The sequence below is a fragment of the Pleurodeles waltl genome, chromosome 8, assembly GCF_031143425.1.
Source record: "Pleurodeles waltl isolate 20211129_DDA chromosome 8, aPleWal1.hap1.20221129, whole genome shotgun sequence".
In the NCBI taxonomy this organism is placed as follows: Eukaryota; Metazoa; Chordata; class Amphibia; order Caudata; family Salamandridae; genus Pleurodeles; species Pleurodeles waltl.
This window is the reverse complement of record NC_090447.1, coordinates 1,432,905,911-1,432,932,768: the sequence shown is the minus strand read 5'-3', so window position 1 is coordinate 1,432,932,768 and position 26,858 is coordinate 1,432,905,911. Positions and strand designations below refer to the sequence as shown.

The window sequence follows — 26,858 nt, the reverse complement described above, 5'->3', positions numbered from 1 at the left end:
CCTGATTTCCCCCCGCCCACCCTTGGGCTGGAAGGGCCTACCATGGGGTGACTTACAGTGACCTGTGGTGAAAGGGTGCATGCACCTTTTTATTCAGGCTGCAATGGCAGGCCTGGATACACATTTTGCATGGGCTCCCATGGGTGACATAATAGATGCTGTAGCCCATGGGGGATCCCTGGTTTCCCAGTGCCCTGGGTAACGGAGTACCATATGCTATGGATTTACATGGGGACACCAATATGCCAATTGTGGGGTGTGCAAAGGTCCAAGGTAACCAAATTTGGAGGGAGAGAGCACAATCACTGGGGTCCAGGTTATCAGGATCCTAGTGAAAACAGTCTAAGCATGCTGAAAGCAGGCAGAAAGTGGGGGTAACCATGCCACAAAGGGGGTACTTTCTTACAACTGCTACCTGCTTCACCAGCTGTCTGACATGGAGAAGAGCTGCTGGTGAGTCGGACCCTGGTGGGAATTGTGTAGCTGACCGCTTCCTAGCGAGCAGCCTTTCGCTCTTCAAGCCTGGAGAAACATGGCCCAGGGGTTAGCTGGGGACTCGGTTAGTACCTTAGCAGCTGTGCCGTGTGCTTACGGGTAGCTGGCTGTTGGGCCCTCACATTCCCCCCCAGTCTCATATTTGGGAGAAGCTGTTATTGGGCTACAGCAGCTTCAAGTGCCGCAGGCAGCCGCATTTCCCCATTTCACGTGGGGAGGAAGGAGGGGGGAAGCCGCCCATTTATTACTATAATTTTGGTCACATTCAGGAGTACACGCAACTTAGTGGTGGCGACTTGTACAACTTGTGCTCATTTTTATCAACTATTGCCTTTTCATACCCCAGGCATCCGCTGCTTTTTACTTTTGTAGCATACTGAGGCCTACTACAGGAATTGCAAGGCATGCTTGGCATCCAAGACCTTGGTGATGCGGTGTAATTCTGTTACTACCAGCTTGCTGTCTCATATGCCCTGAGGTGATGTCATGTGACCATTTCACTCTCGCTAATCTATGTAAGGAGTACTAACTTTGGATTTGCATAATACACCCGGTGTAAATAGATAATATTGTTTTATGTGCAAACAATAAATATATATCTCTAGCTCCATATATATACATACATACACCCCTGTGTGGAGTGTCTTATGGTGTATTTGTTGTGTCACTGTTTTGTGTGTGTTGTGCAAACGCTTTACACATGATCTCTAGGAATAAGCCTGACAGCTCAGTGCCAAGTTACGTGGGTGAGCACAGGTTATCTTTGGTGTGTGACTTACTCACCCAGACTAGAGTGGTGGGTTCTGCCTGGCTGAGGTGCATACCCTAGCCAACCAGAAACCCCGTTTTTAACAAGTGGTACAGGCCTATAGGAGAACTGAGATCATCTTGTGATGGAAATCGTTGCCAAGCGATTGCCGCCTTGGAAACTCCAGCTTGCAATACTGCTGACATTGCGCGTTCTCTTTGGAGGTGAATTGCTCTCACCATAGTTCTCCTCACTGCTGAAAGCAACCTTGCACGCCCTCTGGATGGAGACAGCACTTGTGATCCGAAAGGCATCGACGGCTAAGTTAATCCCGATGGGATTTTTAGAGCCTGCCAGGTTTGTAACCACCTTCTGTTTCAGCCATGTCCAGAGACGCAGGGCCTCTTAACAAAGGGTCCACAACTTCATTCTGCCCTCCTTGTTGCAGTACCGCATGGCAGTGGTGTTGCCCGTTAACACATGCACTAACTTGCCCTTGACAGATGGGAGAAATGGCTTCAATACTAATCGCCTGTAGCTCCAACATGTTGATGTGGATTCTGGATTCCACCTGAGACCAGAATCCTTTGATCACCACCTCTCCCAGATGGATGACCCATCCCAGAAGTGATGCACCGGTCACTACTGTAAGGTCTGGTTGGAGAACGGAGAGGAGTCTGCCTCTGACACAGTCGTGGTTGAAAATCCACCAGTGTAGGTCTTTTGCAGTCTTCTCCGTGATCTGGACCATGTCGGAGAGATTTCCCTGATGCTTTGTCCACTTGAAATTCAGGTGCCACTGCAGAGCCCGCATATACCATCTGGCATGATATACCGTCAGGATGCAGGAGGCGTGGAGGCCCAGCAGCCTTAGAGTCCGTCTCACTGAAATCCATGTTAGAGGCCAAAACATTGGTATCATAGTTTGAATATCCTAAACTTGCTGCCCAGGAGGATAAGCCCGAAACTGTACTGTGTCCAGAACCGCTCATATGAAAGAGAGCATCTGAGAAGGAGTCAAGTATCACTTCAATACATTTTATAGTGAACCTCCGTGAATGCAGAAGACTTGCTGTACTCTGGAGGGTGGGAGACAACAGCATTCAAGTGGCAGTTTTTTAGGTAGGGGAAGACTGAAACCCTGGACCTGCGCAGGTGAGCTGCGACCACCAGGTTCAACTTGGTGAACACTTGAGGGACACTGGTAAGGCCAAATGGCAGCACAGTGAACTGAAAGTGTTTGTGGTCTACCTTCAACAGCAGGTAACGCCTTTGGGCAGGTAGAATGGTAATATGAACATACACATCCTGTAAGTCCAGCTCTACCAACCAGTCTTCTAGGTCTAGGGCAGACGAGACCTGAGCCAACGTGAGTATCTTGAATAACTTCTTCTTGTGGAAGAGATTTACTGTGCGTAGGTCTAGAATAGGGTGAAGACCCTTGTTCTTTTTGGTTATCAGAAAGTTGCGGGAATAGCAACCACTGCCTACTTCTGATAACTGGACCATTCCTTTGGCTCCCTTGGCCAAGAGAGCCGTAACTTCCTCTTGGAGCAGAGACCTATGATCCTCCATCAGCTGTTTGAATGTTGGCGGTATGTTGGGAAGGGAAGGTTTGGAAAGGCAGGGCATAGACCTTCTGAATGGTCTGCAGTACCCTTGCATCCGATGTTATGGACTGCCAGTGGACGAGATGTGTATTTTCCCTCCAACTGTGAAGGCATTGTCCTGCAGAACCAAACTAGGAGGACTATGAGGCTGCAGCTGCTGGGGGCTGGGTGGTGGATGACTTCTGGCTTCCAGACCCACTAGTTCTGAAGGCACCATGCCCACATCCTGAAATAGCTTGGGTGGTTGCGTAGGATGGTAGCTGGTATAGGGCTGGTGCAGTGTCATGCCCCTTCCGTAGCCACAAAAGAGGTGAAAGGCAGACAATGGGTCACCGAGAAGCCCATGGACTTGGCCATAGCCCAAGAGCTCTTTAAGGACTCAAGTGCCGAATCTGCTTTCTTGCCAAACAAGCGAGTCCCATTAAGGGTCCTGTCCATCGGGTTTGCCTGAACATCCCCTGAAAAACCACATGTTCCCTGCCAGGCTGGTTCTGTAAGGCCACTGTCAACGCAACTACTTTGCCTAACGAGTCCGTAGATTCCAAGCCACACCGAATGGTGAACTGCCCTATGTCCCTCCTGTTTTTTTTACTGCTTGGGTTAGTATGAGCCGGGCTTTCTCCGGGACCTGAGGCAGGACTTAAGCAACCATATCCCAAATGATGTGTGAGAAACGGCCCAATAAGCATGAGGTGTTCACTGACCTCCATGCCAGGCTGGTGGAAGATAACATCTTCCCAAGATGGTCCAGCCTCTTGGATTCCCTGTCCATGGGAGTGGAAGGGAATACCGCCCTATGAAGCTGAGGCTTGGACTACCAAGCTCTCAGGGGGTGGAGTGTTGGCTGAGGAAGCTAGGATCGCACAGTGCAGGGTGATGGCGGTGGGCAATCGTCCCATTTACAGGAACCCCTGTGCTGGGCTTGGACCAAGTTCCCAGTAGGACCTCTGTAAGTGCTTCATTAAAGGGCAGAAGGGGTTCGAAACTGGAAGCCCCAGGTTGAAGCACTTCAGTCAAGATGTTTGTCTTTACAGCCACTGAGAGTAGTTTGAGGACCTCCGCTTCCAAGTAGTTGCACGTGCTGGTGTCGACTTCTGGACCTCAAGCTGCTTTAGGGATTGCTCCCTAAAAGCCTTTGGCGCCATGACAGTCCGAGCACAACTTGGAGTCGTGGTCGTATTCAAGGCACCAGAGGCAGACGAGATAAGGGTCCGTAACCGACATGTCGTGGTGACAGGTTCCACACGTTTTGAACCCTGCCTTCTTAGATTACATCATTGACACTCGAACAAGAAATAATGTTTAAAAAAGGCCTGTCATACAGCAACAGGGTGTAGTTCTGCCTGGATCTGCAGTAACTGGAGCAGAAAGAAAAAACAGACACCTGTGTGCCTGGGTGGCACCTATATAGGTGACTGCAATGTCACTTCAGACTATGCCAGGCGGAGCCAAATGTTGCCACCAGACGGCACGTATAGAGGTATTGCTGGAGCAAACGTTTCCGGATCCAGTCTGACGCATGGGGAAATTCTAAGGTAAGCAATCAGCAGATAGAAGTTTCTATCAGTTCTTGCTGTCTTCACTTTTAGTGCTTCCTCATGCCTTCAGATGTCTCTCGAGTTAGACCCTCTTCCCCTAAAATCACAACATGTACACGTAAGGGCTGACATGTTTAAGCTGTTGAAATTGCTCCCTGAATTAAATGACATTTTTACCGGAAAGAGTGCATAATCTAACAAACTATAGGTAAATTCAGGATTAACTGTGCATGCTACATGGACCTTAAAATGCACATTGTTTATTTAATTGATGCACTTGTTGATTAGCAATTCAAAAGTGCATAACTTTCCCTTACTTAGTAAATGTATTTTGATTGTTTTGTCATGCCTTGCTTTTAAATATGGTTATTTTACTACTGTTGCCTCTCTGGCATCAAGTCTAACTAGACTTCCAAGACCGTCTTTTTACTCCTTAGCTGCTGGACCTTCCCCACCCACCTCCCGTGCGGAGCCCTTTCTTGTTTTGGCTACTAGGGGTAGGTCATGCTTAGGGCCCCACTACTTTTTTGCTCCATAAAGTATCCACACCAAATTTGCACCTTTTTTTCCAGTATCCTGGGGTTTCTAAAGGTACTTAGGGTTTCTGGATTCCCATGGAGGGGACCGAGAAAATAGGCAAAATATAGTAAAATTTTCAGTTTTTGAGAGAAATAGTGAGAAAGTGCTCCAGATAAGTGTCTGTTTTTCCACCTAAAAATGACCTCTGCAAACGGTTTGCTGTACTGAAGTCACCATCTTCCCAACTTTCAGGAACATGCAAAGCTGAATCAAAAAACTATATATATCTATCTATCTATCTATATATATATATATATATATATATATATATATATATATATATATATATTATTTCTTCAACAGATGGGCTGATAGCCATCTGACGGCTGCACCGATCCCATCACGTATCTCCCAAGTCTCAAAGTCAATTAAGTCCAAAGCGCTCGTATTTAGTTCATGAATTTATTTTTCTTATACAGGTAATTCAGAGTCCCAAGTGAGATGTCTGTCAACGCGTTTCGGCAAAACGCCTTCTACTGGACAGTTTGGCTAGTCAGCCGACATCATTTTCATATAGCTATTAAGTCCTACATTTATTTCCATAACACTGTGATGTACTACAAACGCGGTTGCCATTTTGAAGTGTATAATCATAATTATTTAAATACAACAATTAATAAAGGAATGAACCTACATTGATGCCAATATTCACAGATAAGATCAGAGTTGAGATTAGACAGTCCTAAGGAATAAATATTAAATAATAAATATAATAGGCAAAAAGACAATAGCTTCCAATAATTCATAATGTTTGATCATATAAAAACATTAATCAAATAACAGGAACAATAATAGTATAAATATAAACGAAGAAACTGTAATATCGTATTTTTCAATATTTAAATTATCATTCGTTATATATACATATATTTATTAATAACTAATTAATGTCTTATATTAAAATCATGTTTTGACAGTGACAATAGTTATGTTATAGTGCTATGGTATATATCTGATGCCTGTATAATCAGATCTAATTCCTCACTGTCCTTATCTGTATATTAGGTGATTCCATAGACACACATATAAATATGTTGTATTCAAATGAGGCCTTAGCATAAAGTGCAATGTGCTGAAAGACTAAACTAATAATAAGTGCAAAAGAGCATATAAAGTGCATAGAAGTGTTACAAAAACTCCAATTAAAACAACCAGATCTATTAATCTTTTGGTCCATGTCATCATCTAAATGTGCATATATACCTCTATGTATGATATTTAGTATTCTACATTCGCCAAGTTATAGGAGAATAAAATAAAATCAAACAGTCATCATCAATGGTGCAGTACAGATCTGTATACGAACTTACTCCATCTAGATTTCATCAGATTGTAATATGAATTCAAACTAGGGAAAGTTATTCAGTCATGTCCATTTTACAGATTTCATCATGGCACGATCATCTAAGTTAATTTTGATCTTCTCACCCATCTTCCCAAAAAGGGAATATAAATAACATACTACTAAATTAGCACTACTATTTTTAAGATTAAAAGGCATAGGGAGTCTCTATCTAAAAAGCAATAAACGATGTATTTTCATCTAATATGGACATGGAGCTCAGCATCAAGATTGTGCCCCAATGGGGACTCAGAACCCAATAATAAAATCATCTTGGATTCCATTTGTCTGAGCTCGAGCGTTCTATTACCACCTCTAGGATTGTTTTTAATGTGTTTGATGCCATAAAAAGCTAAAGTGCCACATTCTCCTTTGTGTACTTCCCAAAAATGTTTGGCCAGAGGATAGGTTTTATCCTGATTTTTTATGGCTCTAAAGTGCTGTAAGAACCTAACTTTTAACTTATGAATGGTACTTCCAATATATTTTTTCTGGCATCCACATTCGATGACATAAATCACAAATTCAGTGTCACATGTGATCCGGTCTTTGATCTCGCACTGACGACCATCAAAAGTTTGGTATTTATATGTATTTTGAGCATACTTGCAGGCCTTGCAATGGCCACATTTCCAAAATCCCAAACTTTTTTGGCTCAACCAAGATGTATTGGTTTTTACTGAAAAATAACTTCTGGTTAGATAGTCTCCCACAGAACGTGCTTTACGAAATGTTATAGACGGATGGGTTTCTATATGATCATTGATAATGGGATCGTTCTGTAAAACATGCCAATTTTTTGGGAGTATAGTTCTTAGTGACTTATGTTGTTGATTATACTGCAGGAATATTCTAGGTGCTGAATGTTGGAAATCATTGCTAGTCACTATGTTATTAAAAAGTAGCTCTTCTCTGCTTTTGTTCCGTACTCTGTGTAATGCATCATTTAAGATTTTTGGAGGATAACCTCTGCTTAGAAACCTGTCCACCATTGCCTTAGATTCCAACTCATATTGGTTTTCATCAGAGCATATTCTGCGGGCCCGCAGCAGCTGGCTATACGGTATGCTCCATTTAAGTGCATGAGGATGTCCACTATTGGCATGTAATATAGAATTACAAGCCGTGGGCTTTCGATATATAGATGTCTTTAAATGATTGTTTTCTACTTGTAGTAGGACATCCAAAAAGGAGATGGTATCTCTATTATAGATGGCATCTAGATAAATGTTGAATTGATTATTATTCAATACATTTATGTATTCCAACAGCAGTTGTTCTGTGCCATCCCAGATAATAAACAAATCGTCGATATATCGCACCCACAGTATCACTTTATCCATATAGATGTTATTGCTTTCTGACCATGCCACCTCCTTCTCCCACCAGCCCATATATAAATTGGCATAGGTGGGAGCAAAGGATGCCCCCATAGCTGTCCCTTGTTTTTGTAAAAAACTTTCATTATCAAAGAGGAACAGGTTATGTGTCCGGCAGAATTGTAGCATTGATAAGAGCATATTAGTATGCTCCAAAAATTCAATGGATCGTGTTTGTAGAAAGTGCCTACAGGCCTGTAATCCATATTGATGTTTAATGGATGTGTATAGTGATGCTACATCCATGGTGACCAATAAGTAGTCTTTATGCCATGGGATGTCGTGTATCTTGGCCAGAAAATCATTGGTGTCACGCAAATATGAAGGTAATTCTGTGACAAAGGTGCATAAAAACAGGTCCAAATATCGTGAGGTGTTCTCAAGTAGGGATTGATTCATACTAACTATTGGTCTACCTGGAGGATGGGTTTTGTTCTTATGAATTTTAGGTAGGAAGTAAATACAAGGAATTTTAGGATGGTCAATTTTCAAATACATAAACTCATCATAATCCATCAATTGCTTTGTATACCATTCATTTAGCATATCATGATATGTCCCTTGATATTGAGATAAGGGGCTGATCTTCAATTTCTCATAATGCTCTCTGTTCATCAATTGCCGATATGCTTCCTTAGTGTAATCAGTTGTATCCATGACAACAATGTTGCCACCCTTATCTGAGGGCTTAATGATGATAGAAGAGTTCGACCTCAGTGTGTTTAGATCCTGCCAATCTTGTTGCGTAAAATTAGGTCTCATCTTTCTCGATATCTTTAAAGAGCTCTTATTGCGAAATTTATCAATATCGTTGATTACTAGCTCATGAAATATGTCTATCAGGTTGCCACTAGGTAGTGGAGGATTAAATCTACTCAACAGTTTTAGATTACTTTTTTCATAGAGGTTAGTTGTAAAACCCATCTGATTAAGCATATCTGTGCTCTTGTTTGTATCATCATGTATGGAACATCTATCTTCATCGCTGTCACGATCCAACTCATTGATGGCTATCAATTCTGAGCTATCAGAAATGTTGAATCCGGAGAGTCCAGCCCTCTGGTTGACGTTGTCTGTCATTCGATTTATATCTTTATTTGAAAAATGTTTGATGAGACGTAGTTTACGAACAAATTTGTACAGTTCAATACGGGTATTAACGTAATCCCATTGTGTATTAGGGCAAAAGCTTAATCCTAAATCAAGTATGCAAAGCTGATTGTCTGTCAAGGTACTGTGGGAAATATTCACCACCGTACTCAAGTCATTCAATTTATTAACTGATCCAGGATTAGGTTCTAATTTGATAGTTGATTGCTTCTTCTTCTTGCCCCTCCTCGTCTTCCGCTTCCTCGGCCACGTCTGCGATTTAACCCAGGAGGTGGCGTGATCATTTGCATAAGGCGCATTTCCCCCTGAAAATCCAGCTTATTGCGCGGTATCTCGTCAGCAGAAGACTCTACTTCTGAACTGTCATCTGCAGATATCTGTTGTACAGCGCATTCAGCCCCAATCTTGGACACATCTTTGGTTCTTACAGTGTCATATTTTCGAGCAAATGTGTAGATTCTTCCATGCTCGTAATCTATCTTGTTTCTGTTGAATTTATGTGCTTTACGTAATTTAATTTCATCTTCCTTGTGTTTAATCCGTTCTTCCATTTTTGCTAGCTGATTAGAAATTTCTTGTTGGTTAGGCATCTTTTCTAATTCTTTTGTAAGTTGTTCAATTTTAATGATTTGTTCCTCCATGCGTCTCTTGGCTTGAGTTGTTAAAGTTCCCATAAGTTTGGTTGAGCAATCTGTTGTTTGCATTCGCCATTCCTCCAGTAAATCAGAGTCCATGTCTCCTAAGGTGGGTAAAATTAAAATACGTAGACCTCTAGGAATTCTACCACTTTCAATGTATTTAGTTAATGAGGTCATTTCCCACCATTTTTTAAGTTCCGAAATACGTGCTTTTTCTATTTGATGTATGATATTTGAGGTAGTTTGAATTTGAACCCCCATGGGTCCACTGCTGGTTTTCGAATTGTCAAATAGCTCGGCTGCTGCTTGTTCCCACATTTTTCTCCGTTCAGCCATTTCACATAGAGTTTAACAATATCTCGTAGCTTATTCAAATGTCAGATTTGTAACTCTTAACGAAGAAAGCAAGGAAAGGTAGAATAAAAGGTAACGGACCAAAGTTCTATAAAGCGGGACTCTGTATAAATATAAACCTATTAATAGCTAATTACTGTGTAGCTTGTGGATAGTTTCAGATTCTAAGTTAATCTGCTTTTGTAGGACAGGAAAGCCGTATATCAGAAGGCAAAGTAAATTCTTCCCTGCCGTTGATTTTCCATTTATTTTCCGGGCCGTGTGCCAATTAGTGATGTAAACGATGAAACGCTGATATCAAGCTTTCAAACTGCTCAGAGGACCGCGTTCATTATCCCACGGGCGTTCTCCAACCCCCCCCCGGGAACGACAACAATCCTACCGTGTCAATCCGGCTGCGTTTTCTTTCGATTGTCAGAGGCACGGTGCTGAGTGAGATACAATATCCGAGTTCCTCCAGTGGTACAACCACGCGCACTCAACCGGCGTGCCAGCCGTTTCGCGTACCGGAGACCACGTTTAAATTATATATATTTAGTTATTTTGTATTTTTCAAAAAATTGGCATCTTTCTTATATGCTGGCTTACATTTGAAATGTACAAATGCAGCAAAATTCGGTTGGTAAGAACAAATATTCTACTCTTCTATGCTCCCAAGAGTCTTCTGATGAAAATGGCACCTCACTTTTGTGGGTAGACTTAATGCCTTCAACAGGAAACAACCGAAAAGGCAATAAGGACGCATCACATTTTTCCACAGAAAACTGACCCTCTTTTTCTAGTGTAGGCAGCTGTAGATTTTGGACCCTAGCTCAGTGGAACCTAGGGAAACCTAGCCCACCTGTACATTTTTGAAAACTAGACATAAGTGTATCTAGGATGGGCTTACTTGCTTGGATCTCACCATGTGTGTTTTTTTTCTTTTATTATTATTTTTTAGCCAGAATCCCCTGCAGACCTCAAACTCTGAATAAAAAAAAATCATATTTCCCTCATATTTCTGTGATTGAAAGTTATGGAATTTGCAGGGAGCCACAAACAACCTTCCGACTGGCGTACCCCAAGTCTCCTGTTAAAAATGGTGCCTCACTTGTGTGGGTAGGCCAGGTGCCCATAACAGAAACGGATCAAACCAAGGACAGTGGTAGTCCCCAGGCGCGAGGGCTCCCTTTGGCTTTGTTTTGAGCCGTTCCTGCGTGGCTGAGCCTGTTGCACAAGTCAGTCTGCATTTTGATTGACCCAAGTGGGGGTAATGCAGAGTGGTAGGAAAGGTAAATGTGTTTTTTCAGTGAGTTTGAGGTTTGTAGAGCATTGTGGGTAAGGAAACCTTGTGGGATCCATGCAAGGCATACCACTCCCTTGGTTAAATAGTTTTTAAAATGTCTGTGGTTCGTAGGTTTGCGTAGGTGGTGCCACAGCACGGCCCTCAGTACAGCACCTGCCCCTATTGCTTATCTCTCAACATAGCGATTTAGGGCCTTTTGCGTCCTTTTCTCTTGGATCATCCACACAAGTAGGGTACTGTTCTTATCAGAGATGTGTGGAAACTCACAGTACAAAACCTGTGGCTCCACGCAGATTCTGTCTTTCCGTCATAGAAATATGATGAAAATGTATGTTTCTTACCAAAGTTTAGCATTTGCAGGGGCTTCTTGGTAACACTAATTTGTGCACCCCTAGACTCCCTTGATTGTCTAGTTTTTAAAGATATGTGACGGTTTGCCTAGGTGCCGGCTGAGCTAGGGCCCAAAATCCACAGCTACACATAATGAGAAAAAAGGTCCATAGTAAGAGCCATCTACAGCCACAGCTATAAATCTGGTACTAATTTCTTGAAGTTAATCCACCACTTACACTGGCTCCTTTTAGCTCCTCCAGAAATGATGCCTTCCAAGCACAAATAATCAAAGTAACTGAATATTGAAACCATGACTTCTGAAGGTGAGCCATGAAGCCACGTCAAAGCACCAACTGCTTTGTGGTTCATTCACATGCCAGTCACGCACCACAGACGTCTTTGATACCGCTTGGTGTGGGCCCAATCCTACCAATCTGTGCACTCACATCAACATACTGCTGCCATACAACTTTCATATGCCACAAGAATGAATCAGTTTGACTACATTTTACCACCTGTACACTAACTGCCTCCTGCTTTCTGAATATTACCAAACACATGCCTATTGAACCTTTACTAATGGCTCCCATGACAGACACATGAGGCTCAGGAAGACATGTCTTACATGCATCTTTAGGGCCCTCAGTGTGGAAAATCCATCTCCTTCCAGTTTGTGGGTGCAAGGTGGGGGTGTGCAAGTATGCCTCCAAGATGTCATTCCTCAAACTGAGTTAGCATATATACCTTTGAAACTAATGGAAACATGCTATGGAATACCTATGCAATATCACTGTGAAAGCACACCTACTGTAAGCTTTTCTTACCTGTTCATTTGTCTGCCCTCATCAGAGTCCTGACTAATCCTGTATGTGAGAAAACAGGGCTGATTGCAGAGGCCCCTTAACCTTTTGTTCCAATTTTCCACTTTTTACTGGTGTTTTCCTGACTCTGATGGTGCCCTGGGTACTGCTAACCAGTCCCAGGACCTGTGCTCTGTGTAAAATCAAAATGCAAATTAGGCTAATTATAATTGGCTAAGTCAACCTACCTAGAAGTCCCTAGTATATGGTAGGGCATGTAGGTTTAGGGACCACAGCATAGGTAGTGCACCCATAGGTGCACTGCTGAGGTGCCCAGTATCATTTTAAAGGCAGGCCTGCCTTGCTGGCTGCTTTTAAATTAAAGTTATATGCAAATTCGACTTTTGAATTAAAAGTAGTTCCAAAGTCTTAAACAACCTTATTTTTACATATGTCACCCCTAAGGTGTGCCCTATGTGCCCCTAGGGCTGGGTGCCATGTAACTATAAGCAGGGACCTTATAAAAATAGTTTTATAGGCTCTGGTGAGGTAAAAAACTGTAACATTTGTTTTTCCCTCATTGTAGTGAATGGCCTCCATAGGCTAGAATGGGGAGAATTAATTTTAATTTTAAAAGTCCCCTTAAGTAATGCATACCAAGAGTTTGGTATCAAATTATTTGTTATAATAAATCCCACGACTTTGTTGTTGGATTTAATATAACTTGTTCAGGTAAAGAGTTTTAAACTTCACCTGAAAAGTTGCCAGTTTCATCCCTGCATTGTTTTTGCTGCCTGTGCTCTGATTGGCCAGCCTCTGGCAGCCTGGCCAGGCTGCCTTGATGAGGTGTGAAGTGGCCTGGCTTCACACAGAGATGTGCCTGTGGGAGGGAATTTCCCCTCAGCAGATGGTGAGGCAGGAAGGGGGAGGGCTGCCAAACTGGTCTTCAAAGGCAGAGAAGGACATTTGGAGCAACCCAGCAACAGCCCCACATCCTGCAACCCCAGACAACCAGGTGCCCCCTTGATTAGATTAGGAGAGGGGTGTGTTTATGATTTTTAGCCACACCAGTTGGTGGGCTCAGCCGGATGTAACCTCCAAATATCACTTTCAGCCATGATGGATTTTTGAGGAATGTTGCCTCCTGGGATTGATTTTTGCCACACTTCCCAGGAAGTGGTCATCACAGGGGAAAGGACCCTGCACCTGATTGGAGAATAAGGACCCCCCTGTTTTTCACCCAGGAGCAAGGATAAAACTGGCAGACCTCTACCCACACCTCAGTTCCCTACCACATCCCTACCAGGAAGAACTACAGAAGGACTGCCCTGCTGGACCCCTGGCCTGCACCTGGAACCTGCACTCGGAAGGACTGCACCAGCTGCACACTTGGGCTTCACCACAAGAAGGACTTTGCCTGGCTTCAGCTGGTTCAATGAGGGACTCCTTGTTTGCTACAGGTGAAAAATTGCTAACCAGAGTCCCTTGCACCAACTCCTGAAGAAATCAACCAGCTGACCACTGTCCAGTGGCCAAAAAGGAGTTTGTGCCAGGTGCATTCTGGGAGTTGTAGTCCACACCCCCAAGGATCATCTCGGAGCTTCTGGACCCTTGGGGTGAGCTCGGGACCCCAAAAGAACCTTAAAAGAACATCTGAGAGAAGACCCAGAAGTTTGGGGAACTTTTGAAAAAAAGCTCCATAGAGGGACCGACCCGCCGCAGCAACTCTAGCCAGCTTGCCTCAACCGCGACCCGGCCTGATATGTAGGTTCGTCCCGGTGAAGAAAAATCTCCATCAAAGAGACTAAGTCCGAACGTACAAAGTTGACCTGGACCTCCCAGCCAGCGTATCCGAAGAGGGCTCCAAGGACGTTGGATCAAGATCCAGGTTTACCCCGGTCGAAGGATTTTCACCTTGAAAAAACGTCAAAGTCTGACGGTAAAAATCTCCACCGAGGATTCCCGCGACGCGTATCCGGAGAAGAGTTCCAGGAGGTCGGATTGGACTGGCAGATTCGTCCCACTGAAGAAAATCTTCAGAAAAACGACTAAGTGCGAAGGTAAACTTTTGACCGAGGCCTCGCGCGGCCTGTTGCCAAGCAGGGCTCCATCGCGGTTGGCCTTAAACTTTGACTTTGCCCCGGTCTAGGAGCAGCCAGATGACCAGAATTGGCGCTTTTGGTTTCTAGGTGCTAAAAAAATCAATAATTCTTTAAAAATTCATATCTCCGGTGCCCCTTATCCGATTTTATTCGTTTTGGTGTCATTTTAAAGATAAAAATATAATCTATTTATATAAATTGGTTTTGTATTTTTAAGCTGTTTCCTGTGTTTTATTTAATTACTGTTTTGTGATATTTGAATGCTTTACACTCTGTCTCCTAAGTTAAGCCTTGTCGCTAGTTGCCAAGCTACCAAGGGTTGAGCTGGGTTTCATTTACTGAGACCTAACTGGACCCAAGTGGAGGTTAGTGGCCTATTGCTAAGTGTAGGTACCTACCTGCCCTTACCAATAACCCATTTTCCAACACTGTATAATTGGCAAGTGAACCTATACTAATTCCTTCCGTCCGTAGCTACTTGAAGCTCGAGAAAACATGCCTTTCATGAACCATCAGTGCACTTATTGTGCTAAATCATGTCCCTTCCAGTTTGTGGATGCACATTGGGAGTGTCTGAGTATGTCCTCCGAGGCGTCATTCCTTGAACTGAGCAAGCATATTTATTGTTGAAACTAAGGCAAACATGCTGGGGAATACTGCCTAAGTTCCCTAAAGTAGTAAGCCAAGCAAAAGTCCTGTGGGACACACTCATCGACACTACTGCTTTTGCTTTGAAAGTGTGAAAACTCAATTGCAAACTTGTATAATACCCAATGTGATTGGGAAAAAAGGTACAGGACACAATATATTGTATGATGATTGTTTTAACATCTTTACTATAAGATGTGAAAACAATCATTGTACAAGATATTGTCTCCCGGATACTTTTTCAATAACATTGGTTACTAATTACATTTGCACACTTTCAAAACATTCAGAAATGTTTGTGAAAAGTTCCACATGACATGTGTTTGACATAATGCACTTGATCTGGTTCTAATGGGCAATCAGGGTGGTCTGGTGTAGTACACATAAGTTCCCTAAACATCACTTAAAAATCTAGCCAAGCCTTTCACATTTTGCCACACAGGGTACTCTGTGACAACATGGCATATGTTCTGCCCACCATTATATGCAGTGTGGGGACTATAATGCACATGTCAGTCAGCAGACAGAGCACCTACCACGTTCTGAAGGCAGAAAAGGGGTTTGAGCATGCCACAAGGAAGTCCATGGTTTCCTCAAGTAGAGGAACTAAAGTTCTGTGGCGGCTTGCCTAGCAAAGTAGTGGTCCAAGAAAGGTAGCACAGCCATTAAAAGTTTTACGTAACAACACCTCCACCTCAGTCAGTGTCCCAGTACTTCATTTTTGTATGATACAGCAGAAAACAAGTAGGAAAACGCAGTACTGGCTGAGATGGGCACTGTAGACACTAAACACAACTCACCTGCCACTTTCCCTGCTCAAAGCAGACTTTACAAACATGACATGGTAGAGTCTTTTTAGGTGTTTCCGGAATTAAATCGGCAGAGTGTCACTCCTGCAGCCTTGCCATGTCCCCTAGAGGATGTGAAGGGGAGGCTGTCCCTTCTGTGGCAATAAGATTTTAAATGACGGGTAACAAAGTCACGGAAAGACGTGAGTCTTCCTATAGTTGTCTGACGATAAACAACATACCCATTGTATGTTGCCTTCTGGATCAGGTGGGCAAACAGTTTCATGTATCAGGTGCAAGTTTTACAAGACTCGTATGGCTGAAGAACCTGGTCGTTCTTATCCACTTCTCCCATATGCTTGTAATAGTATACTGATGGGCTTGTGAACTTCGACCATCTGACCTGATCCTGTGAAGGGGTAAGTGCTGTCATCATGAATTGTAGTCAACATGTACACCCATACACACACACTCAATCAATCAATGTAAATCGCATCTGTAGAAAAATTACCTTGTTGGCCTGGTTTTATTTATATATATATATATATATATATATATATATATATATATATATATATAATCTCCAACGTAGAGTGTGTGCTTGGATCCTGCTAACCAGGCCCCAGCACCAGTGTTCTTTCCCAAAATCTGTACCTTTGTTTCCATAATTGGCACACAATTAAGTCCCTGGTACCAAGGGCCCTGTGACCAGGGAAGGTCCCTAAGGGCTGCAAAATGTAGTATGCCACCCTCTGAGACCCCTAACTCAGCACATGCACACTGCCTTGCAGCGTGTGTGTGCTAGTGAGGAGAAAAGACAGTCAACATGGCACTCCCCTCAGAGTGCCATGCCCACAAACCACTGCCTGTGGCATAGGTAAGTCACCCCTCTAGCAGGCCTTACAGCCCCAAGGCAGGGTGCACTATACCACTGGTGAGGGCATATCTCCATGAGCACTATGCCCCTACAGTGTCTAAGCCAATTCTTAGATATTGTAAGTGCAGGGTAGCCACAAAGAGTATATGATCTGAGTGTTTGTCAAACACAAACTCCACAGTTCCATAATGGCTTCTCTGAAACCAAACTTCCCAGTTATCAAAGACTGGTGCCAGTGTGGGAATTATTGAAAAATGCACACAGAGAGGCCCCCTGTATGTTAGCCTAACTGCTAGTGCAAGGCTGACCGGTCTGTGCCAGCCTGCCACTTCCAGACGAGTTTCTGACCACATGGGGTGAGAGCCTTTGTGCTCTCTGTGGTCAGAAACAAAGCCTGTACTGGGTGGAGGCGCTTTACACCTCCCCTCTGCGGAAGTGTAACACATGGCGATGAGCCTCAAAGGCTCAAGCCTCTTGTTCCACTGCCACAGGACACCCCAGCTAGTGGAGTTGCTTGCCCTCCCCCTAGACAAAGCCCAACTTTTGGTGGCAATTCTGGATGGAAAATTAGGGAGAGCAGGAAGGAGTGACCACCCCAGCTAGGACCACCCCTAATAAACATTTATAAACATTTATTATAATTAAAACCCTGGGAAGTGGCAGTCCCTGGGGCTATGGGGGAGGTCGACGGGCCCAAACAGTTCATACAATCTGCCCCGGGGAGGTGGTGGGCCCTGGGGCTGTTGGTGGGGACTGGCTAAGTCCCCCACTCCCACAAACCGACCTCTATTCACCCCCCCGGGACCCCACTACCAGAGCTGACGGGTCAGAGTGTCTGGCCCCTTGTCTTATTTTTTTTTTTTACTGGGACTCTGCTCAAGCGGAGTCCCAAGAAGGCTGCAACACTTCTGGTTTGAAGTGTTGGCAGCCAAACAGAGCTGTGCATTTCCCTGCACAAGCTAGTCTTTTTTTTCCCACGAATACTTCATGGCCAGAGAGATAGCGCTCTCCATCCTCTAAATTTGGTTGTCCTAGTTCTTCTTACACCCGACAAGTGCCATACTGGTATACCCCTGTAAGTCCGTGATAGATGGTACTTAGGTACCCATGGCATTGGTACACCAGGGGTTTGCCATGGGCTGCAGTATGTATTATGCGACCCAAGGGAGACCTTGCAGGCCTGCCACTTGCACCGTGCACGAAAAGGTGCATGCACCCTTTCACTACTAGTTCACTGTAAGTCACCCCTATGGTAGCCCCTTTTCAGCACAAAGGGCAGGGTGCAAGTCCCTGTGTATGGGGGCACCAATGCATGAGCAGAGCTGCCCTTACGTACTCCAGTCCCAATTCCCCGTAAGTACAAGGAAGCCATTTTAGATATGTACTGGCCACTGGTCACTCTCCATGGTCCAGCTACATAATGGTAACTCAAAACCTGGACATGTTTGGTATCAAACGTGTCGGAATCATACGCCATTACTGATTCCAGTGTTGGTGGCATGATTCCATGCACCCTGGGGGTTCCTTAGAGGATCCCCCAGTTCTGCTCCTACCAGTCTTCCAGGGTCAGCGGGCAGCCTGTGCTGCTGCAGCCCCTCAGACATGATTCTGCCCTCCAGCTGCTTGACCTGCTCAAGCAGGGGACAGCAGAACAAAGTATTTCCTGTAGGAGAGAGGTGCAACCTCCTCTCCTTTGGAAACAGGGGTTATTGGGCTGGAGGGGGTAGCCTCCTCACACCACAGGGCTGCTTTGAAAGGCACATTTGGTGCCCTCCTTGCATAATCCAGTTTTCATCAGTATCCACTCCCCTGTCCGGCTGCAGCTCTAAGGTGGTGGTGAGAGCTCCTCCAGGTGGCCACTTGGTTCTGCCATCTTGAAACCAAGATTGGCGGAGGCCTCTGGGAGCATCTGACTGGGTAGACCAGGTAGCTGATGTCAGAGACCATTCCAGAGAGTAACAAAACCCCCTTTTTGGGTTATTTAGGGACTCCCTTGATGGTGGCTCCCCAGATTCATTGTGCAAAACTCCACCAGGACCTCTGTGCAAAAACGTCTTCTGTCCCAGGCCTCCGGAACTGCTGCAGGGCAACAAAGGAACCGAACAAGACTGCAGTGCCTGAAAAGACATCTCCTTGCAACATTTCCACGGCTGTGCATCCTCTGGGGTGGGCAAGACTTCACCTGCTCCAAAAGAAGCAAGAAGGAATCTCCATTAGAGTGAAGGAGTCACTCCCCTGCATCCGCAGGCACATAAGGCAACAATATCCGACTGGTGGGATCTTCCAACTTGGAGGACGGTAAGCCTTTGCGTCTGCCACAGGAACAGAATCCCTGTGCACTGCGACTGTTGCACCAATGAAGGCTTGTTGACTCCTGCTCTGAGGGATCTTCAGGCTCCAAGTAGTCCCAGTCCCCAACACTCTACCTCTGAAAGGACAGTCTCCTCTGCTGCTCCAGCGACGTTTAACTTCTCTTCAGGTGTGCTGACTGGGCCTCACTGCGACTTACTGTGCCTGCTGTCAGTGGGTTGCTTGTGGGGGCTTGACTGCTTCTGCTGGCTCTCCTGTCTACTGAGGGTCAGGCTGCACTCCCTTCCAAGGGTCCAGTCCCCAGGACCTTGCTGGTCCTGTACATCTCTGTAAAACGTCCAACAGCTCCTCTTGTATTTGCTTGAGCTTATTGGTGACCATCGTGACCACTGACCTATCTGCAGACCGGCAAAGGACACCTCATAGGGGACTTCAGGGACTCCTCTGCAGCTCCAGGGCCCCGCAGCTGGACTTAATTTATCACTGTCGACCCAGATCGTCAGCTACAGAAGAGTGGGCATTGGCTTCTGCCCCATCTGGACACTCCTGCGTGGACTGGACTCTGTCCCCTTCTTTTGCAGGTCCTCTTCATCTGGAATCCGCCCTTGAGTTCCACTGGTCTGGTCCTGTCCCTGCATTCTCCAACCGCGACGTCCCCATGTTAGCCTGTGGGAAAAACGGGTATCCTACCTCTCTGCACTTGTCCGCTTTGGGATCCTCTAGGTACTTACCTTTTGGGGCTCCACTCTTTGTCAGCGGTTGTCTAACTGCTCCATACACTCTCATTAAATTTTTTAGTTTATGGTTCTATGTATAGAGTGTGTTCATACTTCAAAAGGAAGGTATGCCAATGGTAGGCTAGTTTGGTGTAGCTATATCACAGGCAGAATTTCAATGGTTTTGTTCTAGTAAATTTGAAGCCTAACTATAACATCCCTGTAACTTTTTTTTTTTTTTTTTTTTTTTTCTTCTTCAGTGAATATATAAAATATTTATATAACACAGTGGGAGTCACCACTAGGTGGTTATACTTAGGACCATATTTCAAGAGAAAAAGTTTTTTTTTGCCTGTATTTTTGACACCGTTTGAATCTTCACAAAATTTTCCAGAATAAATGTGCCGTAATTCTTGTTGCGCATGGGAAGTTTCAGGGTGATCCGTCCAGTGGGGGCTGAGAAAAAGGGCGGGTCAAAAAGTGTGGGTTTCCCATGTTGTTAATTCCCATAGGAGTTTTGATCAAGACTTCAGGCTGAGCTGCTGGTCGGAATTACATGAAATTTGGCAGTAAGGTAGTTTTCGGTACGCAGACTGCTCTTTTGTATATTTGATGTAAATCCGTTCAGTAGTTCCGGATAACTTATAGGGAAAATACATTTGTATATCTAGGGCTGCAGATCCTTCGTGACGATTTCACGATGATTATGGCATATTTGCAAATGCATGCGCCACCAGGAATGCTTTGATTGGCTGGCCGCAACCTGAGCAGACATGTGCGCCTGTCATTTCAGGTAATGGGACACGGCCCCTAGGGCTGAAAAATAAAATGAAATGTGGCATACGGGGCCAGGGTGGAGGTCTTTAATACTTAAATTAGGCCCTTACATTTACGAATATGTTGCAACGTTCAGCACGGCCTCTGCCTGTGTATTGTGACAAGTTCGCAAATATCGGCGACAACAAAAAACATTCAGGCTTTCATACACTAATTTTTCCCTCTCTCACACTTATGCACCCCCTCCCAGAACCTCATGCACCCACTCAGCCCCACTCAGAGCCTCGTGCACCCACTAACAGACACACTTGCACTCACACACCCGCTCACAGATCCGCTCACACATTCAAACCCACTCAGATCCACTGAAACCCTCATACACCCACTAATAGGTGTTCATGGACACTGATGCACCCACTCTCACATCCAGACTGACCAGCTCACTCTACACCCAGAAAGACAGGCCGCGGGCAACTCCCACTGCACACGTCAAAGGCTGTACGCATCATTGAGTTGGGTGGTTAGGGAGGTAGGCCGCAGCGTCTTGCCAGAGGCCAGGCCCTGGGCCAACCCCTACCATGCACGGCCGAAGGCCATGTGCAGCGCAGGTTTGGCTGGATATAGGGGTTGGCTGCATGGCCTGGCCTGTGCAGTGAGGGGTTGGGTTGTTATAGGCGTTGGCCAAAGGGCTTGGTGGGGCGCAAGTTATAGTTACCCTAGGGCACGAGTTATAGTTCATGAGAACTCTAGCACAAGAATTTCTATGGTTATGTACATTTAAAATATGAGCCTAACTATAACGTCCCTGTAACCTTTGATTATTTAAGTGAATTTCTATGGACTTTTTTAATTCTGTTTCTTACTATGTCCCTGTAACTTTAGTTTTTTTTTTCAGTAAGTGTGTATGTATATATATGTGTGTGTGTATGTGTATATACATATATATATATATTTTTCTTTTTTAATGTGGAGTTTCCCTGTTGGGTGGGAAGGAGGGTCGGGTCGATTGGCATATGACAATAATAGCCAACCCCCTCCCGCCCCCTTTTCAGCTCTCCCAGGTGCTGGCCAGTGGCTGAAAGATGCACCAGAGTGTGTCTAGGTAAGGTGTTAAAATGTATTAATGAAATAATACTGTGTACACAACAAATCTATGCGTCACTGTAGTAATCTAACCATTTTAAGCTCTGACCTTTAACTGGTGTACCTCAGGCCCATACGTCAGAACTTAAACAGATTTACAGGTAGCTAAATTGATGGTCTTGAGTGTCCTCATTTATTTTGTTTTGGTGTCTGAGGATGTTCCACTTGAGCGGAAGACAATAAAACATGATTAGCTTATTTCACATTGCAATTTTCCAAGATCTCCTTAACCCATATCTGGTAATGTTAAAACAGTAAATGATTAAAACAAGTAAATTGTCATGAATGTTTCTTGGGATATGTAACACTCAGACTGCTAATGTAGTGATCTGTCCATAATTTAATTGGCAATATCTCACATGTTGCTTAGCAATTTTGTGTTCAAGTTGTAGTGGTGTCCTTAAATTGGAAAAAATCCTTGTTCCTTGAATTCTACGCATCTCGCTGCCTATAGTGAAGTGTACTTCTACATACAAATGGCTACTCATTTGTTTTTAAATCCCTTAATTAAAATTGTGATTGTAATTGCATATTAAAATTTAAAACTGAGAATGTTCTATTTTAAAAAGATTGCAGTAGCAGTATCTGGAAGGGACCTGCCTTAGCTGCTCTCCATCGAGGAAGACCTCCTGAAATGCCTGTAAAATATCGTTGGACATCAAACGTTGGTATGTACCCTTGGTAATTTTCATCAGCCTAGCAGCCTCAAATTATTAGCATGATTTTGTAAAATGATATGCCACCGAAGTTATTATATTAAAGTTAAGTTCTCTGTCTGTGCTAGAATTGTATCAACTGAGCAATACTGGATTTTAAGGGTGAAGTGTTTTTTTTCTTAAAACCTACTTCATTTTTTTTTCCAAGTTGTGATTGCATTCAAAATATTTTTCCCTTAACTACTAGCATTGTGCGTTCTTGTGAATCTTGTTGTTATGAACTTACATAAAACACACCAAAGTTGATGGGAGGATGCTTGAAATAACTCTAACGCACTGGCAATTGCTAAGGGTAGCCTTCCAACCCATTGTTATTTTTACCACAATGCCACTGCAGATTAGACACAGCTATATGCAAATTAGTCTTGACGAGACGAGCTGAAGTGGACAGTATTTTTTTTATGGATTCAGTTAGGCCAATAGGGTTAGGGCTATGCCACTTCGCAAAGGAAATGGTCATAGGAAGGGTGTAGTCACCCTTAAGGTGGGTAGCCCATTGGCTACAACCTGGTACCCCCTGTAACGCCGCTAAATTCAGTATTTAGGTGACACCCCTGAACCCTAGAATAGGATTCCTGCCAACCAAAGAAGAGATGGGCATCACAGAAGTCATCCAGCAGAGAAGACTGAAGACACCAGCTGACTTGGCCCCAGCCCTACCGGCTTGTCTGCAGCCTTCAAAGAACCTGCACCAGAAGACGACTATCCTGCAGCCCAGCAACCTATAAACCTTTGGGAGGACTGCCTGCCTTCAATAAAGAACGAGAACACATGTGGACAGCGGACCTGTCCAAAAGAAACAACTCTAAAGAAACAAGAAGTCTGCCAGTGTCCAAGTGGCCCACCAGTGCTGTAAAGGTTCCCCAGTGCTTTTGACCAAGAGTCCACTTGGGCTGACCCCTTCTGGACTCTACAGCAATTCCTGCACCCTAAATCTGAGGGCTCCCCTTGACCGAGACCTGCCCGGTTAACTGTTTCAGATGCCAAAAGACACCCCTGCACCCGGAGCTGCTGGGCCTTGTGGAGCTAGACCGTTGGTGTCCCTACAGCCCCTGTCATCTTACTCTACCTGGGCCGCTGTAGGTTGACCTCTCCTGGCCAAAGCCTGCGGCCCATTTCTGAAAGTGATCTCCTGTATTGACTAACGTTGAGAGCCCGACCCTGTGTTGGCACTCTGCACCTGGCTGTCCTTGTGCCGCTGATGGTGTAAGGTTGCTGCTGGCTTGTGCCCCCCCCACCCCTTGTCCTTGCTTCAACCCCAGGAGATCCACCCCTGACCCCGCTCTACTCACCTGTAAGCAGTGCTGCAGCAGATATCCAAAGGAGACCGGGGATAGCATTGGGTGCCTGACGCTGTGTTAGCACAGTGCACCCAGCTGTCCCTGTGCCGCTGAGGGTGTAGGCTTGGTGCTGCCTTGTGGCCCCTCCGGTGCTTGACTCAGCCCCTGGACACCAACCTCTGACACCACCTGAACTTACCTAGTAGCAGTGCGTCTTCGGTCCCCTCCCAGGCTCCATTTACTAACACTGGGCACAGAATTCGACCTTGGAACCCAGCTTCCCCCGTGCTGCTGTGGGTGCACACTTGGTACCAACCTGAACCTTGTCGGTGCTAGCCTGAAACTCTGAAGACTGGAGTTGTAAGTTGTGTACTTACCTGAGACGCTGCACTCTTGTTGTCCTTTCATGGTTTAACTTTGAAGACACTGAAAATTGCCCTGTTGATTTTTGAAACTGCAAAGTATTTTTAATTTAAAAACTGATTACCTTATAATAAAGTTCTTTGGTTCAAAGCATATATAAAAGCAATTGCTCTTTTTCTAAACTGGTCTCGGATTTATTCTTTAAATGTCTCATTAACCTCTGTGAGTACAACAAATGCTTAACATGAGCTCCTTGATGAGCCAAACTGCTCGCCCTCCCTACTACACAAGAGCACTAGACCTCTTGATTCCTGCCTCTGCAAACCTTTGGGCATTCACTGGTCTCTTTGCACAATGTACTTCATTTTAGGGCACAATGTACTTCATTTTAGTGCACTATATAGAGAGCCAGCTTCTGTGTGTGTGTGTGTGTGTGTGTGTGTGTGTAACCCCATTCATGTACATAGTGCAGCCTAAACTGTAGGCTACAAACATGCCTGCAATGACATTGTCATTTATACCATTCATTTTACATTTACATTTTTCTAATACAGGAAAACAAAAGAGAAAGAAAGGTGGAATAATGCCTTTATTAAACAAACTGTAGTGGGATGAAAGGCATTGGGAGCCAGTAGGCTGCATTTAAAAGCATAACAAAGAAAACTGGCACTGTGCCTTTAAGACTTTCAGAGGACCCTCTGTATCCACAGGTGACAGGTCAGTTCTTTTTTCCAGTCCATAGTGTTAGGATCCTGCAGCACCTAGCTATCCTATTTTTTTTCTGCTTTTTGTAAAAAATTAAATTCTCTTCAAAAACTCCTGTTTTTGTTTTCTCCTAAGAACATTTTAGACTTGAAATAAAGAAGTGTCCTTTTTTGCCAGAAAAATCCATCTTTTCTGTGACACTATGCCTTCACTTTTTGTGAAGTGCCATTCTTGTGGCAAAAATGAGTAGCAGACAGATCCTCACTTTCTGTATCACCTGTCTTCCTGAGATTCATCTGCCTGAAAACTTTCACCAACGCCAGAAGATGTCCAGGTGCACTTTAAAAGTCAAAGAGAAAATTAGTCTCACTAGGCTGCAGGAGAGAGGAAGAACAGCTTCAAGTAGCCCTGGAGGATCCTAACCTGGCTACAAGAAATCCTTCTCACTCCAAGAAGGCGCCCAGGGGAAGATCTGCAGAACGACATGAAAAACTGCGTTCCTGATTGACGTTGAGAGGTCGACTTTGAGGTTGGGCCAGATTCCTGTTTGTTCAATGTCGAAAGTTCATTCTCACCGACTCCACTCGACATTTAGGCAATCCTCACCTGTAAGTCCTCCGTTGATGTGAACCCATCGTCGCCCAATGCAGTCAAGGCCTCCATCGTCGCCTGGACATCATTTGTCGACGAAGAGGCATGGCACACACAGATGATGAAATGGCCAAAAGAAAAGTGGAACTCGATATGCTGAAAGCTGTCGGCCTAGAAAAGCAAAAAGATTTCTGCTGAAGATACGGGCCATACGATCGACTACCCTTTCAGCATAGGTTTCAAACCCCTCATTGGCTCCTGCAACAACACCAACAATCCTGGTTTCATTTCCACCCTAGCAGACCGGCTACAGGAAGAGGAGTTAACAGTCAGCAACTAGCTTCCTCCAAGACACCAGCCAAGCAGTGTCCACTTCATCTTCTTACCTTAAAGACAGCTTTTCTGGTATTCATCACTTTTGCTTGCTGAGTGAGTGAGCTGCAGGCTCTTTTCTCGAAGTCATCTTTCTTTTCCATTCATCCTGACAATGTTGTGCTTCATACCAGGGCCGCCTTTTTACCTAAAAGGGTCACACCCTTCCATGATCAACTCTGTGGGTGCGAAGAAATTCAGGTAGTGCAGAAGAGTCATCGCTAGCTGTTTTTTTTTTTTTTTTTTGCATTAAAATGTGCTGCGCATTGGCTAAGAAGCAACCCCCGAGGGTTTGCTTTCACTCCACCAGAGCAACTGCTACCACCAATGCGTTAGCACACGGAGTTCCAGTCCTGAACATCTGTCTGGCAGCAACGAGGGCATCTTTGCATATGTTCACTACACACTACTGCCTTGACAGTCAGGTCCATGGGGACAGGTACTTTGCCTGTTCCTTCCTGCAGGACTTCCTAGTATGATCTTGGTTTGCATACTGTCATGATCACACAAACTTGCCAAGTCAAATCAAAGAAGTGCATGAGAAAAGCAAAGAGATATCCTCAGTGGAGACAGCAAAGCCCAAACTGGAAGAAGGTTTGCAGAGTAATCTTGCGCTTATTTCAAAGGAAGAATCAAGAAGAGAAGATCCAAGATGGCCGCTGTGAGTCCTGAAGGTTAGTTACAGTTCTAGTCTTGCAATCGGTTGGTTGCTAGGTTACGAGCTCTCCAGCTGGAAGCCTTGCACTTCAACTGAGGTCTGACAGGAATCAGCTGTGTGGAGAGAGAGCACGCTTCAGAACAGAAACTCCTGTGAGGTAAAATTACATTTGAAGATTATATTACAGAAAACGGATAAATATTGTCAAGGTTTATTCGAAGAGTTTGATAGTAGACCGTTCCCGTGGAAGTCGGCAAGGCTACAGAGTTAATGTATGAATTAACCTTATGTTTACAAGGTTCTTGTTTAAGAAATTAAAGTCAAAGAAAAAACGAACTTTTAAAAGAGCAAGTATCTACAAATGTCAAGGTTATAAACAAAGGCCAAGTTTAAAGGAGAATATAACTGTTAACAAATAAGCATTTACAAATTCAATGGTAATAAACCAAAATAGAGTTTAAAAGAGAAACGAACTTAAATAAACAAGCATTTACAACTACAAGTTATCGACAGATGTCGAAGTAAGGAAGGAGAAACTAACTGTAATAAACAAGCATTTACAAATACAAGTTAACAACAAATGTCGAAGTAAGAAAGGAGA

General features: G+C 44.3%; 1 protein-coding gene across 1 annotated transcript in view; it reads left to right on the top strand.

Moving 5' to 3' along the window:
* BRWD1 (bromodomain and WD repeat domain containing 1) overlaps positions 1–26,858 on the top strand; it is a 1,722,898-nt gene that overhangs the window by 70,409 nt on the left and 1,625,631 nt on the right. Inside the window, exon 6 of the mRNA XM_069202575.1 lies at positions 22,142–22,240. Within this exon, the coding sequence (XP_069058676.1) occupies positions 22,142–22,240 (99 nt within the window). The remainder of the gene's footprint in view (positions 1–22,141; positions 22,241–26,858) is intronic.